Source organism: Aegilops tauschii, chromosome 7, assembly GCF_002575655.3.
Source record: "Aegilops tauschii subsp. strangulata cultivar AL8/78 chromosome 7, Aet v6.0, whole genome shotgun sequence".
NCBI classification, from domain to species: Eukaryota; Viridiplantae; Streptophyta; class Magnoliopsida; order Poales; family Poaceae; genus Aegilops; species Aegilops tauschii.
In genome coordinates, this window is record NC_053041.3 from 263,633,141 (window position 1) to 263,651,963 (window position 18,823).

The window sequence follows — 18,823 nt, forward strand, 5'->3', positions numbered from 1 at the left end:
TGATTTGCCAAGTAAGTCACTTTGTCAGGCCTGTTGGGCTGCAAATCTTTCAAGACGAGGAGAGCTTCATTCAGCTGGCCGAGAAAATGGCCTATCAGTAATGAGAAATGGGTTGTACATTTTTAAAACACATCAAACCGGCAATTAGTTTCAAATATCTTTTTTTCATTTTGAGATTTTAAATTACATTAATTTTTATGCGTGGAGAATTTGTTGGACTTTATATTGATATACATTTATTTTTAAAATCAGTTTGAATGTGATTTGAAATTTTGGGATTAAAAACAGTTCGGACCGCATCGAAATATGCAAAATTTCGTATAATTTTTTAACCATGGCCACAATATGGGCTGTAATGCTAACAAAAAGAATATGGGCTCCAAAAAAACCTTAAGAATTAGCAAATGGGCTGTAAATTATTAGAAATAATGGCAGATGGGCAGTATGCTCTTTTCCACAGATTTGAGGCTTTCCTAAAAAAAGGTTGACGCACAAGCAGTGACTGTTGGATGTCCATCGAACGGCCGGCGTGCTTCTTCAATCTCTGCTCTTCCTGCTCCAACCGCTCAAACAAGCGCCGGCGGGACTGCCTGCTCCCTCCTCCCCGCGGTCGGCTGTGCTGCCACGCAGGCCTCACCGCCCCACCGTACTCCCATCGCTGGCCTAGCCATCCCTCTACTCACCCACACCTGCTGTTATTCTCCGGCGACGGCAGACGAACCAGTAAACCCTCGTACAGTCGTACTCCCCTCCGCGTGGGAAACAACTGCCGAGTCTTCCCTGCCTCCGTGTCGTTCCCTTCCTAGGCCTCGCCGTCGTCCACCGCCCTGGTGCTCTCGGCGCGGCCTAGTCAACATGGTCAACGACCGACATGCATCTGAAGTGGACTGTACGTGGAGAGGCCGACAGCTGGGTCCACGGCCGCACGCAAGGAAATGCCTCCTTATTACGCGCAAAACAATGATTCCTCCACCTAACATCAGGGACCCACCGAAAGGGCCTCTGTATTTCGCGAAAAAATTGTTACCGCCGCTGATAGCTCGGACCCACCAGCTATATCTTCGCACACAAGGAAGTGCCTCCTTATTACGCACAAAAAAAATGAATACTCCCCCTGTTAGCTGGGACCCAGTATAGTGGCAGGCTGACTTGTGGGCCTACTAAGTTGACGGGGACGGAGGGCTTTTTCAACTTAGTCAATATGCACGATTCTAGCTCCAGTGACTGTACGATGTCCATCCAACGGCCGTAGTGCTTCTTCAACCTCTGGTCTTCTTGCTCCAGCCGCCCAAACCAGCGCCGGTCGTGCCTCGTGCTCCTGCCTCCCGTGGCCGGCTGCGATGCGGCGGAGGCCTCACCGCCCCCTACTACTCCCACCGCTGGCTAGGCCATCCCTCTACTCACCCACACCCCATGTTATACTGCGGTGACGGCAGCCTCACACCGCAGCGAACCAGTGAACCCTCGTACTCCTCTACGCGTGGGCATCCACTGCCGCGTCTTCCCCGGCTCCGCGTCGTCCCCTTCCTAGGCCTCGCCGTCGTCCACCGCTCTGGTGCTCTTGGCGCGGCGTGGTCAACATGGTCAAGGAACGGCTTCCATCGGACGTGGACTGTATGTGGTGAGGCTGACAGCTGGGTCCACGGCCGCAGCAAGGAAGTGCCTCCTTATTACGTGCAAAATAATTATTGCTCCACCTGACAGCGGGGACCTACCGGACGGGCCACCGTATTTCGCGAAAAACGTTTGCCCCCGACTGCTGGGACCCACCAGCTCATCTTCGCACGCAAGGAAGTGCGTCCGGGCAAAAAACAAAACGATTTGCCCCCCTGACTGCTGGGACCCACCAGCTACATCTTCGCAGGCAAGGAAGTGCCTGACAGTCGGGACCCACCTGGTCAAAGCATACGTAGCATTGTCATTCTGGTCGCGAACGTGTACGTACACATATACTGGTGGATGTAGAGGCGCGCACGTGTCGTAGTAGAGGCGCGTACGTGTCGTAGTAGAGGCGGCCAGGGTGCAAGAAAGAAAATACGGCCACGTATGTGTACATACGGGCGGGGTCTCGAACGCCTACTCGCGCATACGTACGGCCAAGGCTCGTGTACATGGCTGGGTCGGAACGGAGAAACAGCATCGTCGTCGTGTTCATGGGGAGGCAACGGAATGCGTCGTGTTCATCGGGAGGCAACGGAATGCGTCGTGTTCATCGGGAGGCAACGGAACGTGTGGGAGCCAACCAGCTGGGTCGGAACGGAATGCGTGGTCGTGTTCATCGGGAGGGCTTGGACGGAACAGGCGATGGAAACGAGGCCTGGCGTACCGCACAACGGAGGAAACGGACCTCCTACGTTCGGAACGGGGTCCTGTTGATCGGGAGGGGTGTGGCGTACCGCAAAACGGAGGAAACAGACCTCCTACGGTCGAAACGGGGGTCCTGTTGATCGGGAGGGGTGTGGCGTACCGCAAAACGGACGAAACAGGCCTCCTACGGTCGAAACGGGGGTCCTGTTGATCGGGAGGGGTGTGGCGTACCGCAAAACGGACGAAACGGACCTCCTACGGTCGAAACGGGGGTCCTGTTCATCGGGAGGGGTGTGGCGTACCGCAAAACGGGACTCCACGGGATACTGTTCATCTCCACCGTTGACCTCCTCCAGCCTCCACGGGCTACCGTCGACCTCCTCCAGCCTCCACGGGCACCTGTTCGTCCAGCCTCCACCGCGCGCTACTCCACCGGCTACTGTTCAACCACCCCTCCACGGGCACCCCTCCACCGTCTACTGTTCATCCAGCCCTCCACACCACGGGGTCCTGTTCAACCACCCCTCCACGGGCACCCCTCCACCGTCTACTGTTCATCCAGCCCTCCACCACACCACGGGGTCCTGTTCATCCAGAGGCAACGCCACCACTCACTGTTCATCCAACCCCCCCCCCCCGCGCAACGCTCACTGTTCATCCCAAAGGCAGCATCGATCGGCTTCAGTTAGCAGCAGTAGCGAAGGAATCGCTCGATCGGGTTTAGTTAACAGCCATCGATCGATCGCTCGGGTTCAGTAACGCGTAGCCTGCAGTGCAATCGCTCGGGTTCAGTTAGAGCCCAATGCCTCGCTCGGGTTCAGTTAGAGCCAACGCCTCGCACACACGCGCGTACGTGTACGAGAGAAACGCGCATCGCTCGGCCCTCGACCTCCCACCGTAACCGGGAACTCGCCGAAATTTTCCTCGCCCTCGCTTCTACCACGGTTTTTTTCCGTCATGGACGGCCCAAAGAATGTCATGCAGCTGCGTCTCCGGCCCGCCCGGGACGAAAAGCCATTTTCTGTCATGATTTTTTTTCATAGAAGTAGGAGCCCACCACATCTATGATGATACCGGGTTTTGTCACAATTATCGTCATAGAAGTGTCATATGTATGACAGAAAAAAAGTTCGTTCGGCCCAAAATGTCACGGATGTGTCTTTTATTTGTAGTAACTACCGGCGGCCACATACTCCGCTTCGATGGACGAGAGAGACACACAACTTTGCTTCTTAGAAGACCAACTCACCAAAGAGCAACCAAGGAATTGGCACCCTCTGGAAGTTGACTTCCTATCCACTTTGTCTCCCGCCCAATCAGAGTCTGAATAGCCTACAAGGTTGAAGCTTGCTCCTCTTCGGTACCATAAGCCAAAGTTTGGGGTATGAGCCAAATATCGAAAGATTCGCTTGAACGCCACATGGTGGCTTTCCTTAGGTGCAGCTTGAAACCATGCACAAATTCCCACACTCAACATGATATCCGGTCTAGATGCACAAAGGTAAAGCAAGGAGCCAATCATGGAGCGATATACCTTTTGATCCACCACTTTACCATTGGGATATATGTCAAGTTGGCACTTTACGGGCATTGGTGTGGAAGCCGGCTTGACATCACTTAGCTTGAATCTCTTGAGCATGTCTTGAGTGTATTTGGCTTGGTTGATGAAGGTCCCTTCTCTTCTTTGCTTGATTTCAAACCCGAGAAAGAACTTCAACTCTCCCATCATGGACATCTTGAACTTTGAGGTCATGAGAGCCGCAAACTCCTCATTGAAATCTTTGTTAGGGGAACCAAAGATAATATCATCAACATATAGTTGGCATACAAAAAACTCCCCTTTGACCTTCTTGGTAAAAAGAGTGGGGTCGATTTTCCCAATTTCAAACCCACGATCTTGCAACAACTCGGTAAGGTGCTCATACCACACACATGGGGCTTATTTAAGGCCATATAGCGCCTTATCGAGTTGGTACACATGATCGGGAAAATAGGGATCCTCGAACCCCGGGGGTTGTTTGACATACACCAACTCATTAATAGGACCATTAAGAAAAGCACTCTTCACATCCATTTGTTGCAACTTAAAGTTATGATGAGAAGCATAAGCAATCAACAAACAAATGGATTCAAGGCGAGCAACGGAAGCAAAGGTTTCACCATAGTCGATACCCTCGACTTGGGAGTAGCCTTGTGCTACCAACCAAGCCTTGTTGCGAACGATAATCCCGTGAGCATCTTGCTTGTTTTTGAATACCCACTTGGTTCCAATGACATTATGATTCCCCGTTGGCCTTGGCACCAATCTCCACACCTTGTTGTGCTCGAAGTTCTTGAGTTCTTCATGCATGGCATTAAGCCAATCCGGATCCTCGAGCACCTCATAGACCTTTTGGGGTTCAACGATGTTCACAATAATTTGCTAATTGTCTACGAGTGCTTACCCCCTTTTGTATGCTTCCAAGCACATTCGTCATGAGATGACCCTTGGTAGTAAGTTTGGATGCAATCTTGGCGGCACGACGCTCCAATTCCTCCTCAGGAGTGACTTGAGGAGCAGTCACTTGATCACCTTGAGCGTCGTCTTGAGCTCATTCTTGATCTTGAGCTTGCTCTTGATCTTGAACTTGCTCGGAGGTGAGAACTTGACCTTGCGCATCACTTGGTGGTTCAACACCATCTTGAGGTTGATCTTGCCCTTGATCTTGTTCATGAGGTTGAGGGCCTTCACTTTGTTCTTCGGAAGCGTGTGGGTCTTGGGTTGGTGATGGTTCCACTTGAGTGGAATATTATCCTTCTCCTTCGGCCACAAGGGGTTCCTCAATGGGTAGGATAAAACCAACACCCATTCTTCTTATGGCTTGCCGAGAAATTTCATCACCTACATCACAAGTACCACTTTGCTCCACATGGGAGCCGTTATTCTCATCAAACTCCACATTACACGTCTCCTCAATAAGTCACGCGGACTTATTGAGGACACGGTAAGCATGAGAGTTTGTAGCATAACCAACAAATATGCCCTCATGAGCTCTAGCCTCAAATTTAGACAAACGAACACCTTTCTTGAGAATGAAACACTTACACCCGAACACCCGAAAGTACTTGAGGTTGGGCTTGTTACGGGTGAGTATCTCATATGGAGTTTTGTTCAAGCCTTTGCGGAGATAGATCCGATTGGATGCATGACACGCGGTGTTGATGGCTTCGGCCCAAAAGTTGTATGGAGACTTGAACTCCGCCATCATGGTCCTTGCCGCATCCATCAACGTCCGCTTCTTCCTCTCCGCTACACCATTTTGTTGAGGGGTGTAAGGTGCGGAATATTGATGCTTGATCCCCTCATCACTAAGAAACTCATCCAAGGTGTAGTTCTTGAACTCGGTGCCGTTGTCACTTCTTATCGTTAAGATCTTTGCATTGTGTTGGCATTGAGCTTCATTTGCAAAGTCAATGACGGTTTGTTGGGTCTCACTCTTCCTCTTGAAGAAGTACACCCAAGTGTATCTTGAATAAACATCCACAATCACCAAGCAATACTTTCTACCCCCAAGACTATCAAAGGATGGAGGTCCAAAGAGATCCAAGTGAAGGAGCTCTAAGGGCCTCTTTGAGTAAATGATAGTTGTGGGAGGGTGAGCCTTCTCATGTAGCTTTCCTTCAACACAAGCACTGCAAGCACGATCTTTGGCAAAACTAACATTTTTTAGTCCACGGACGTGGTCCCCCTTGAGAAGACTTTGCAAAGATCTCATAGTGACATGGGCTAAACGGCGATGCCAAAGCCATCCCACGTCAACTTTAGCCATTAGGCATGTCGCGGTCTTAGTGGGTCGCTCCGAAAAGTTAATCACATAGAGTCCGTTCTCGACATGCCCAACAAAGGCTACTTTAAAAGTCTTGCTCCACAAGAGGGCCACGGTATCAATATCAAACAAAGTGGCATAGCCCATGAGTGCAAGTTGACGAACGGAAAGTAAATTGTATGCAAGGGACTCAACAAGCATGACTTTATCGATCGTGAGATCATGAGAAATGACAACCTTGCCAAGTCCCAATACCTTAGAAGACGAGGCATCACCCCACTCGACATTGGTGGGCATAGATGGAATCTTGTGCACGTCCACCACCAAGTCCTTGCTTCCGGTCATATGATTTGTTGCTCCACTATCGAGCAACCATGACCCCCCACCGGAATCAAACACCTACAAGAGATCAATGCTTAGTTTTAGGTACCCATTTTGTAATGGGTCCTTTGATGTTAGTAACAAGGGTCTTAGGAACCCCAAATAGACCATTCAATGTACTCATAAGGAGAACCAACAAACTTAGCATAAACATGCCCATCACTAGCATGGCACAACACATAAGAAGGGTTAAAGTCGCCGGCTTTGTTGGAAGGGGTGGCATTGCCCTTCTTGACACCACCACCCTTCACATTGTTCTTCTTCTCCTTGTAAGCAACCTCTCCCTCCTTCACAAAAGTTTGCTTGAGAGGAGGAGGTCGTTTGGCCTTGTCATTCTTGTTCTTATTCTTGGACTTGGGTGCGAAACCAATTGCCTCCTTGGCCACAACTTCCTTTTGATTGCTCAAAAGGTCGTTGAGGTTCTTATCACCTTGTATGCAAGACACAAGGCCTTTCTCAAGTTGCTCCTTCAACTTTGCATTCTCCTCCACAAGATGCACATGCTCACAATATGGGTTAGTAGCATTTGCATTATCAATTAATACCATATGAGGAAAGGTGGCTTTATCCTTGGTTAGCTTCACTTGGAGTTGATCATGAGACTCTTTAAGATTAGCGTGAGTACCCTTCAAGGCCTTGTGAGCCTTGTCGAGTATATCAAACTCCTCCTTAAGTCTAACAAGATCAACCCTAAGTTTGGCCTTCTCGGAATTTAGCACACGAGATACGACAAGAGCATGGTCAAGATCTTTCTTCAATTTAGCATGGGTCATCGTTGTGTGACTCCTCAAGAGCCAAACGATGACCACGCTCTTCCTCAAGCGCATTAGAGATATCCGATATCTCATCGGCATAGTCCCGACTATGCCCCTCCATCTTAGAGATGGTTTCTTCGTGAGCCTCGATCATGTCATTGGCTTCACCAAGTTGTTCCAGGAGAGCAACAAAGTGCTTCTTGGATTTACCCTTGAGCTTAGTCATAAAAGACTCAAATTCATTTTCCTCCTCATTGGACCCCTCACTTTCATCAATGCAATCCGTCAAGGAAGGATTAGTAATGATGGTAGTTTTGATGTTGGGGGCTACCTTGTTGGTGCCTTTAGCCATGAGGCACTTGATGGTGATGTTCTCATTGGGTGAGTCGAAGAGGGACACCCGTGGAGTTGTCGCAATGGCAACGGAGGCCATGGCAACCGACTCGCCGTCTTCATCATCATCATCCTCATTGTACTCTTCTTGTGCCACCAACCCCTTGGGAGGAGTCTTCTTGGTGAAGTTGCTCTTGTTGGGGAAGGACTTGGCCTTGTATTTTCGGATGAGCTTGCCACCATTGTCTTCCCTCTTTTCATATGGGCACTCCGCAATAAAATGGCTCACATTGCCACAATTATAGCAAGTCCTCACACGTTGCTTGCCCTTCGCGCCACTTGAGTTGTTCTTGTTGAAGTTGGGCCTTGTGTTCTTCTTTCTCCAAAATTGCCTTGAGGCGAGAGCCATGTGCTCATGATAAGCATATTTCGTATCTTCGGGGTTGCTCTCCTCTTCTTCCTCTTCGTCCTCCTCTTCCAAACTAGACTTGGCCTTCAAGGCAAGGTTGGGCTTCTTTGCTCTTTGAGAATGCAACACCGCATTGTCGACGGTCTTGTCCAAGATCCTCATAGCCATAAACTCATCCAACACTTCACTTGAGGACAAGGTGTGGAAGTCCGGCCTTTGACAGATGACGGAGGACATGGCCTTGTGGTAAGGCATCATGGCCTTGAGGAACTTGCTCTTGATCCAATTGTCATCCGTATCCTTGCTCCCATGATCTCGGAGTGAGACCGCGAGAGTGGTTAATATCCGGTAAAGCTCACGAGGTTCTTCATCTTCATTCATTGCAAACTCATCGGCTTCATCTTGCACCACTTCATAGTTGGAGCGTTGAATGCTTGTGCTTCCCTTGTAAAGGGAAACAACATGGTGCCATGCTTCCTTGGCCACGGTGAAAGGTCGGAGATGTGCAATATCTTCGGATGGAATTGCATCTTGGATGATGAAGAGAGCATTCTCATTGAATTGATGATCCGCGGCTTCTCTAGGGGTGAAGTTGCTTGGGTCATGCGGATAGAAACCTTGCTCAATGATTCTCCAAAGATTAGTATTAACATGATTTAAATGACGTTTAAAGCGATAGACCCAAGAGTCAAAATCCTCATTTTTCACAATCTTAGGAGGAGAACCGGCATGATTTAAATGAGTGGAGGGAACCGGTCCTCCATAAGTAAGTGGAGGTTCAACATGGGCAAAGATGCCACTACCAGTTCTACCACTAGATAAAGGAACTTTGTCACTAGTAGCTTCCCCCTTGTCGGAGTTAGCATCCGTCACCTTGTTAGCGGGATCACCCACTTTCATTGGTGCGGTGGAAAGTTTAAGGCCTTCTAAGAATTTGTTAAACATGCTTTCAACCTCGGTCATCATGGAGGTTTTCAATGTGTCCAAGGCCACATTGAACTCCTCACGAGAGACCGCGGTTCCCCCATCGGCCGTAGACGAGAACAGATTCACACCGGAGTGCTCTTCCCCACCGTCTACGGTGTCAACCATACTCTTCGGACGGCAAAATCCTTAATAAAGAGACGAGGCTCTGATACCAATTGAAAGGATCGATATAGTTGACTAGAGGGGGGTGAAAAGGCAACTAACAATTTTTAGCTTTTCTTTACCAATTTAAACTTTGCATCAAAGTAGGTTGTCTAGATATGCAACTAGGTGAGCAACCTATATGATGCAACAACAACAAGCACACAAGCAAGCAAAGGATGCAACACAATGTAAGCTTGCACAAGTAAAGGTACAAGATAACCAAGAGTGGAGCCGGTGAAGACGAGGATATGTTACCGAAGTTCCTTCCCTTTGAGAGGAAGTACGTCTCCGTTGGAGCAGTGTGGAGGCACAATGCTCCCCAAGAAGCCACTAGGGCCACCGTATTCTCCTCACGCCCTCACACAATGCGAGATGCCGTGATTCCACTATTGGTGCCCTTGGAGGCGGCGACCGGACCTTTACAAACAAGGTTGGGGCAATCTCCACAACTTAATTGGAGGCTCCCAACGACACCACGAAACTTCTGCACAATGGAATATGGCTCCGCGGTGACCTCAACCGTCTAGGGTGCTCAAACACCCAAGAGTAACAAGATCCGCAAGGGATTAGTGGGGGGAATCAAATTTCTCTTGGTGGAAGTGTAGATCGGGGCCTTCTCAACGAATCCCTAGAAAATCAACAAGTTTGATTGGCTAGGGAGAGAGATTGGGCGAAAATGGAGCTTAGAGCAACAATGGAGCTTAGGGATGGAAGAGGTAGTCAACTCAGAGAAGAAGACTCACCTTATATAGTGATAGGACAAATCCAACCGTTATCCACTTACTCAGCCTGCGACGTGCGGTACTACCGCATCAGACATGCGGTACTACCGCAAGGGCCAGCGGTACTACCGCGGGGCACTGCGGTACTACCGTATGCGCGTCAGGTGCTAGACCAGCCCTGATGCATGGAAGCAAAGAGCGGTAGAACCGCCGGAGCGGTACTACCGCTCCACCTTGCGGTACTATCGCAAGGCAGGGTTTGTCTGGGCTGGGAAGGCACAGACGGATAAAAATACATCCGTGGCTACTTCCGCTGAGAAACGATCTGTGCAAAAATCCGACGTGGTACTACCGCAAACCTGGAGCGGTACTACCGCGTAGGGCGCGGATGTAAAAAATTACATCCACCCCTACTTCCGCTCGTGCTGTTGTGCCCGGCCTGAGGCCACGGTACTACCGCGCCCGTGGAGCGGTACTACCACAAGGGCCTGCAGTACTACCACGTCCCTGGCCGGTACTACCGTGGGCCTCTGCGGTACTACTGCTCCCATGAGCAGTACTACCGCACGCCACAGCACAAACAACACTAGGAGTCCTTCATTTTGCAGAGACACGGATAAACGGTGGTTGCTCCAAAGAGCCAAAGGAAAGGTGGTGCAAAAGGAACAGACGTGTACGTGATGATTCCACCCATACCTTTCCAAAGCGGACCTCCTCTTAATAGTACGGCTTTTCTACGACTCAAATCTACCGAAAAGAAACATAGGGAAAACTCTGTCTGCACTAGACTCCGAGGGGCAACGAATCGTCTTGTGCCTAAACATGAGATATCTGAAATGCTCAATGCACACGATTAGTCCGCAAATGCACTGTCATCAATCACCAAAACCACTTAGGGATAAATATGCCCTTACACTCTGTTTGTCTATGTATTCACACATGTACTAAGTTTCCGGTTAATACAATTCTAGCATGAATAATAAACATTTATCATGATATAAGGAAATATAAATAACAACTTTATTATTGCCTCTAGGGCATATTTCCTTCAGGGTCTTGTCCATCACATCATTCTCCTAATGATGTGATCCCGCTATCAAATGACAACTCATGTCCATGGTTAGGAAACCTTAACCATCTTTGTTCAACGAGCTAGTCTAGTAGAGGCTCACTAGGGACACGGTGTTTGTTTATGTATTCACACATATATTAAGGTTTCCGATCAATACGATTCTAGCATGAATAATAAACCTTTATCATGAATAAGGAAATATAAAATAACATTTTTATTATTGCCTCTAGGGCATATTTCCTTCAATGGGGAAGTGAGGAAGCCACTCACCACATAGATTCACTTGTGCTTATTCTATATATCGTCATTCGTGGTTATAGTTTATGATTGTTTAGTAAATTGTCTATCTATGGTGAGTCTAATGCATGTTGTCCAATTTAAGGGCCTAGGTAACATGATCTAAGGACCTACGCAGGTAACACATATTGTTTAGCGAATCTGTGAACTTCAGGTGGCAAATGAAGATAACGGTCTCACAACCTTAATTGTGGAGACGACCATGTATGGCAACATCGAAGCAGGACTATAGGGAAGAGCGAATCTAGTATGGAGGAGTTCGAGCATTCAAGGGTGGTCCACCTACCGAACAAACAATCTACGTATTAGAACCACGATACAAAGTAGCTAGTATTACCCTCGTAATGGCACACTTGATGTAAACCATGATGCGAAGTTTCCCCGCGCCTAATCTCCCTATTGTAGAAAACAACTTTTTATTTTTCAGTCGTTTACTTCCCGTTTACTCAAGTCATTATTATTCTCTCAACCACAATCAATCTTCTCCACCACTTTCGTATATTTGGTCCAAAGGACAATAATACCATTTGCAGATTTTCACACTATTATTTCACATAAGACCGGTGATAACTTGTGCGTGACCAAAACATCACTCATAATACTCTCCTCTGTTGAAACGATAACTATTGAGATATTTACACAGAGGTGGTACGCTACCCTGTGTGTCTTGCAGTCCACCAAGACTCCAGGAAGAAAAAGTAGCGCATGGTAAGCCGCCACGGCTTGGGTCCCAAAAAGGCTACTACGCGCTGCAGTTTCACTTCCCAGGGCTCACGGCCGGCTAGTGAACTGGTCGGAGATGGGGAAGACATATCAAGGGAAACGACCGCCGCCACGAGCGTGATGATGGCTAGGTTAAGAAAAACTAGTCCACCATATTTTTTTTGCGGAGAAAACTTTCAATCTATTCATCTCAATCATGGTAGTACAACGAGCATCAGAAATAATAAAAATTACATCCAGATCCATAGACCATCGAAGTGAGCTGAAGACGCGCAACCATTATCGCCCTTCCCTCGCCGAAGCCCAGTAAAACTTAGTTTAGTTGAAATATGTTTAAAATGTAAAGATCTTCGTTCGGTTTAGATGAAAATCATCCGTGTTGAAATGCATGCGGGCGATGATCGGCTCCCCTGTCACCGTCCGTGGACGGATACATTTTAAGATGGTGGCGTGTTGCGTGGGGAGGGGGCGGCAGGAAGAGCACGTAGAAGAAGAAAACTAGCTCCCCTTCTCTTAACGAGCCGGCACGATAACCACAGCTCCGCGTCACCTAGGATACTCCCCGCTCCCCCATTTCTTGCAGAAGTATGCCGCGCCACTTAGGGAAGAAAAGCATATTGGGCCTGGCGAACTCGGTCAAGCAGAGGCTGAAAAGCACCCAGCACTAGTGCGGTTCGGTGGTATATACCTTGTTGCGCCTTTGTGAAACCACGATAGATCCTTTGCTCCCATGATGAACTGCAGACACATCACACGTGTGACGTGTCCTTTCCCTTGATGAATTGCTTGCGAGGGTTTTCTTTAAAAAAAATCAGCATATACCATGACAAAATCTAGAGGTACGGTTGGCGCAGAATCATGCCGACGCCAACAGGTACGAACTCAAATTACATCGTCAAGCAAGATACAGGAGGGATTCAGCTCTCCTAGGCACAAGCCTCTGACGTTGGTATTTGTAAACACACAAGCATAAAAATGGTTCTCCAGAGAGTGGATGTACTAGTATTTTGGAGAAACGCCGAACTGGGGGAACCGAAGCATGTCTAAGTGCTGCACTTCCACCTGGACGAGGGCACGCAGTTCAGGTACCGGCACCAGTGGCAGCCGTCGTTGCCGTTCTTTCCCTTGAAGAGCATCGCCAGGCCGACCACAAACCTGCATCACAAGTCACCCCCGTCAGGTTTCAACCAGTTCAGGTTCTTTTTTCCGTTCTTCTTGCCGTTCTTGCTAAAACAAAGTGAATGAAATCGGACTACACCTTCCTAGTAGTGTGTCGTGTCTTGGGATAGAGTGGAGAGACTTACCCAACCAGCAGCAAGAGCAGTGCAGCGCCCCACAGAGCATACTGGTACGTCTTGTACTTTGGGGGTTGATCGGTCTGGGGCAGCTCATGCCGCTCCATCCAACCAAATTGAGGCCTTGCCAGCAGCACAAACCCAAAAAGAAACCCAGATACGAACCCACCAATATGCGCAAAATTATCGGCATGCGGTAGTATCCCGATCGCCAGATTGATTGCAATTATGAACAGAAGAGTTGTGATGGCTGCTGCCTGCAAGAGAAAACCAGCTCAAACTTGCATCGAAACAGTGCAACAAAGTACTCCCTCCGTATCAAAATATAAGACGTTATTTTTACACCATGACAGCGTCAAGAAACGTCTTATATTTTGATACGGAGGAAGTATTATACTAGTATCTCTATTCTGCTGACCTTGTTGGAATAAATGGTCCAGTTCATAATAAGCTCAGAGAGCATAGAGCCAAGCAGGCCAAACAAAGCTCCAGAGGCACCGACAGAGATGTAGTGACTACGTAAGAACAGTGCAGACAGCACACTTCCACCAAAGCCAGATAGCAGGTAGATGATCCCAATGCGGACTTGCAAGTGCGTAAACTGAAGTCAGTGCACAGGAATTTACTCCGCGGTAACACAAAGGTAAATACAGCCTATGCGCAAATCCAAATTAATGAAACTCGTCGACACAAGGAAAAGAAACAATTCTACAAAGATCATTGACATTACTGTTCATTGTTCTCAAATAAAGACCAGGAAGCCAAATCTTTATCAGATTTGTGAAACCAATGGCCTTTGTGCAGTAATGCTGGGAAATTTGCATGTATATATATCAAAGGGAATTTGGTCCCCAGGCCTTAGAACCAGATATCTGTAAATATCTCCACAACTCTTTCCTTCTGATATGCAAATGCGGTATAACTGCTCCCTAAAAATATTTATCAAGGGAACTCCCAGGCGCTGGGCAAGACTGCTGGAGCAAATTGCAACCAACGTCTTCAATGCTTGGAGCAGCTGGTCACCATGTATACCAAGATTGACGGCAGGATGAGGTGGCAGGGCATATATGTTTAGAGGCGTTTTGCTTAGCTTAGTTTCAGGACAGCAAGTTGTGTAACAGTTTGATGGGCATGAAAAGCCCCAAAGTAGTCTGCAAGGCTAATGTGATGTTGCTGGTCACTTTTGGGCGGTTTGATGTGTTCTGGCAGTTAAACCCACGTACCTTGTTTCGTATTAATACAAGTCGAAGGAAACCCCTTCTATAAAAATTATTTAGCAACTACTCCCTCCATAAAGAATATAAGAGCGTTTATATCACTACTTTAGTGATCTAAACGCTCTTATATTTCTTTACAGAGGGAGTAGTACATAGCTAGTGGCTCCAACACAAAGGCGAGGCACGGAATCTAACATACCGAACTACTTAGTTCAGATTGACATCAGTTTCCACAAGTACTACATGTACCAATGCATAACCAGCTCAGAGGATTACAATGCTTAAACCATGAAGTACATCGAGAGAGAAAAATATAAGACTAGTGTCAGAAGCAGATAACAGTCAACCAAGGTATCTCAATTAAGAAAGATTGACATGCGGCAAAAATGAAAAAAATGAACCAATTCAGTACTTCAGTGAAGCTTACCAAAGCCAAATTGCTGTTCAAGGCGGATTCCTATGAATAGCAAGCTCATCATGTTGACAATCAAGTGAATTAGGCCAGCATGGAGCCAGATACAGCTGAATAGGCGCCACCATTGGTGTTGATGAACAACTTTGGCCCAGTCAAGAGCTCCCATCTTCTCCAAACTGCAAAATGGGGTATGCACTCTTTAGGACATTGAGTCCCTTTATTTCCAACATTTTCAAGATGAACAAAACTATACCATGCCAATCCTAACCAACGTATCCCTGATTCCGGATGCCATGCTATTATCAATTAGTATAATATATTAAAAGCACAATAAAACAGAAAAAAAAAAGAAATATTTCTGAAATTCTCACCAAAAAGAAAATCATCCATCCATTTATCCACTAGAATATTGTAACATAACCACTAGATCTTCATAATTGCACTTAGATTATGTGGACTTGCACTTTTTAAACATGGTGGCATATACAAAATTACCGCTTGATGGACTATGGGCCTTTTATCATTGTCCAGGACGCGAAGAATTAGGTGTGCAAGCAATTTGTGTGTGCCCGAGATCATGTACTCACGGAAAAAATGAAAACGGTGTGCATACCCTAAACAAAACTAAAAGCAGTGTGCATATCCTAAATGGAATTAAAAAAGCGTGCACTTGTTGGAATTTGATAGGATGTCGGGTTAGACAAAGCAAGGAAGAAAAGAAACTAGATATAACACTTGAGTTGGATTTTGGAGTAAGATGCATTCCACTTCTTTTTAGACAGCAAGAATACAAAATGCATTGCAATTGATTGAGTGTCATTGAAACCTTAAACATGTTACTGAACCGACTTGAAGGAAATAAGTGCAAACTTTTGGGCAGGACTACCAATGGACTTAAGATGAAAGGTCGTGAGAGCATCTACTCATAAGAACTTTTGAATCTTTTGAGAAAACACATGAAACTTCATCTTAGTATGACATGTTAAATTGCAAATTTTGGTGCAAAATATGACCGTATGCTTTGTGTACCAAAAATTACAAATTGGTAGCCTGGGCAGTGAATAGTATGCTAACATGAATAATTTGTCAATCTAGAAATAGGTTTACATGATAATCTAATTTCAACTACTGATGATAAAAATCTCAACTCCAGGTAATATCACATACTATAAATTAACGATCGAATGGGTTGCAATAAAAAAAATTCCACACTGATATAATATCATGTGCATGTGTAAATGACTAGCCATATAAGTATGTATAAACGATCAGTGTACTGATTAAACTCACACATAAACAATACTTCTGATCACGTTCTAATGTTGTTATAAGTAAGAAATTAGTGCATACTTATGCGAGTTCCAAACATTAAAGATGATTAAAGACGTTTACTAGTTTGCGCAGGACACCATGATGTATATATAATGGAAGCACATTACTCCCTCCGTCCGAAAATACTTGTCGGAGGAATGGATGTATCTAGTCATATTTTAGTTTTAGATGCATCCATTTTTATCCATTTGTGCGACAAGTATTTCCGGACGGAGGGAGTACAACAGAAAAAGATAGATATGCCAGTTGATTTGATGTTCATGTAAGTAACATGACATATGTGTATACGAGTGCAACAAATAAATTGGGTATAGACATTTCCCGTGCATTTGAGCAGGCCACATGTGATAGAATTAATAAAGTACAACGGATAAAACAACATTTTTTATTCCAGTTCAATGAGAGAAGAGAAGAAGTCCACGCCTAACACTATCTTAGATTGCAGGAGGCAATATAAATATGAAAGTCAATGTGGTCAACATACATATGGCAGTGTACCTACCATAGATATGATTATTTTGAGGGATATCCTATGATTTTAATTTGCCAGCAAGTGGCGTATCCACGAGAAAACGAATGCTGATAAAGATACCTTGCTAACTCTGTGTACCATATTCTTTTTTGTTTAATATAATTTGAAGTACTAGTTAGATCAGCTACTGTTTTCCGTCAAACAAATAAATAAAAGATACCTTTGTAAAATCGAATTGTTCCAGGTATTTTGCATTGCTCCACAACTAAATCAAATTGCTTCACTGGAAATAGTTTGCAAAAGATTACGTTTAAAAAAAACTTACAAAAGATGATGGTTTTTTTTTTTTTGAACCGGGCTTTACCCCTTTCCATTACAAATGAACGGAAATTCATCAGTTCCGGAAACATCCAGGGAGAGAGGAAAGAGGAAAAGCGAGTTCAGGCACTGCCAGGAAACCCACCGCATTCGCCCGACATCGTGACGAATGCTATGGGGATGATGGTGTTTAATCGCCAGTTTAGCAGTAGTAATGCAGATCTAATTAGTCAACATTGCCCGATCTCCCCCATTTCCAGACTAGCAGCTAAAAATTGCGATGAGTGCACCTCTAACTTTGACTAGCGGTGACACAGAAATCTCGCCAAACTGAAATCCCACAGTAAACCCAGCAGAAACCCCCAACTTGTGCTGCAACCACTCCGCTCACAAAATTCCCCACTTTTGATTTCGAAATTAAACTGCAAGAGCCTGAATGCTATGAACCATGAGTGTGAGACGTACGTGGCCGAAGAGGGGCCGAGGAGCGGGTTCTCGCGCAGCGGCTGGAAGGAGAACTGGCGGAGGAATCCGGCGACGCAGCGCGCGTCGCCGCCGAGGGGGCTCCCGTGTCGGGGGCAGTCGTTGAGGTACATCTCGACGGCGAAGACCGAGACGCAGGCGCCGAGCACGGTGGGCACGAGCCACGGCCACCACTGGCGCTCGTCGTAGCCGGTGCCGGTGCCGTACGAAGCGTACTGCTGGTACCCCGCGCCGGCGCGGCCCGCCTTCCCCTCGCCGCTGCCGCTGCCGCTCGCCATGGCCCCTAAGGCGCGCGCGAAGTCTAGCTAGCTAGGGTTGCCCCCCTCGCTGGCGCTCCGTGGCCTGTAGTTATAGCAGCGGCCGCGGGCGGTGGAGGGGAAGCGGCGACGTACGAGCTGTAGTGTGTGGGAGTGTAGGAGAGTAGTGGAAGGTGGTTGGCGTCGCGCGCGGCTTGGCTTGGAAGCGAGGAGGGGGGTGATAAATGGTGGGGAGTGAGGTGAGGTGGCCGCCGCGCCGACAGTCAGTGTGGCCGTGAGACGCACTGGCGCGTCGGGACCGTGGGCCGTGGCGCGGCGCGGGCGTGCCGGCGACAGTCTCGGGTTATGGATTGGTTAGCTAGCAAGCTACTGTAAACTCGACGGTTAAGCAGCTAGTAATGCTTATCCTTGGGAGACAACCGCAGAGAGTTGATTTGAACTGGACGGTACGCAATCTTTCTAATCGAATACTCCTACGCATCAAGATGTGTGACGTTCGTAATACAAGATGCGCAAGACGGCACGCATCCTCAGCTCACGTGTTGCACATTTGCACTTGCGAGAACCAGAGGGAGGACATGAGGGAGAGGTTTTGTGCAACACTTGCTTTCATTGATTACAATGCTTACACGTATATGCAGGTACATAGCTCAACTAACTCACACAGAGAACAGCCGTAAGAATAGGTCAGCACTAATGCCACTATCTACACACGCACCTACTCCCTCCGTTTCAAATTACTCGTCGCAGAAATGGATGTATTTAGAACTAAAATACATCTAAATACATCCATACCCGCGACAAGTAATTCGGAACGGAGGGAGTACACACGTCCGCTAACAGCTCTCTTCCGCGTCAGCTGCAGCCAGCCGTACTTACACCAACCTCTTTTCGCCGATCTGGCAATGTGATTCAGTTTCATGGTTGCTCGTCTTGAAATGAGAACTCTGCCGTGTACTTCTTGTATGTTGTGGGAATTGCACGATGTACTATTACTTAGGTGCAAACGCACGTATACATGATGTACAACGGTGGACCACGACCTCAACTATGCAAGGCAATTAGAAGGTGGATATGCACAACACAATCACCCCCCCC

General features: G+C 47.2%; 1 protein-coding gene across 1 annotated transcript; it reads right to left on the reverse strand.

Moving 5' to 3' along the window:
• Nucleotides 1–12,731: 12,731 nt before the first annotated feature.
• LOC109747335 (RHOMBOID-like protein 2) lies at nucleotides 12,732–18,202 on the reverse strand. Its single transcript, XM_020306416.4, has 5 exons — nucleotides 17,451–18,202; nucleotides 14,876–15,039; nucleotides 13,650–13,816; nucleotides 13,241–13,488; nucleotides 12,732–13,091 (listed from the first exon to the last, which is right to left on the reverse strand). Exons 1-5 carry the CDS (start codon nucleotides 17,744–17,746, stop codon nucleotides 12,980–12,982), a joined length of 987 nt encoding a protein of 328 aa, XP_020162005.1. The 5' UTR covers nucleotides 17,747–18,202; the 3' UTR covers nucleotides 12,732–12,979.
• Nucleotides 18,203–18,823: the final 621 nt, after the last annotated feature.

Excerpts from the sequence above, each read along its gene's own strand:
- LOC109747335 (XM_020306416.4), bottom strand. The coding sequence starts at position 17,746 with ATGGCGAGCGGCAGCGGCAGCGGCGAGGGGAAGGCGGGCCGCGCCGGC. Across the intron at positions 13,817-14,875 it reads TGAACAGCAATTTGGCTTTG|TCCGCATTGGGATCATCTAC; the intron begins GTAAGCTTCACT and ends CGCACTTGCAAG. Across the intron at positions 13,489-13,649 it reads GGACCATTTATTCCAACAAG|GCAGCAGCCATCACAACTCT; the intron begins GTCAGCAGAATA and ends TTTCTCTTGCAG.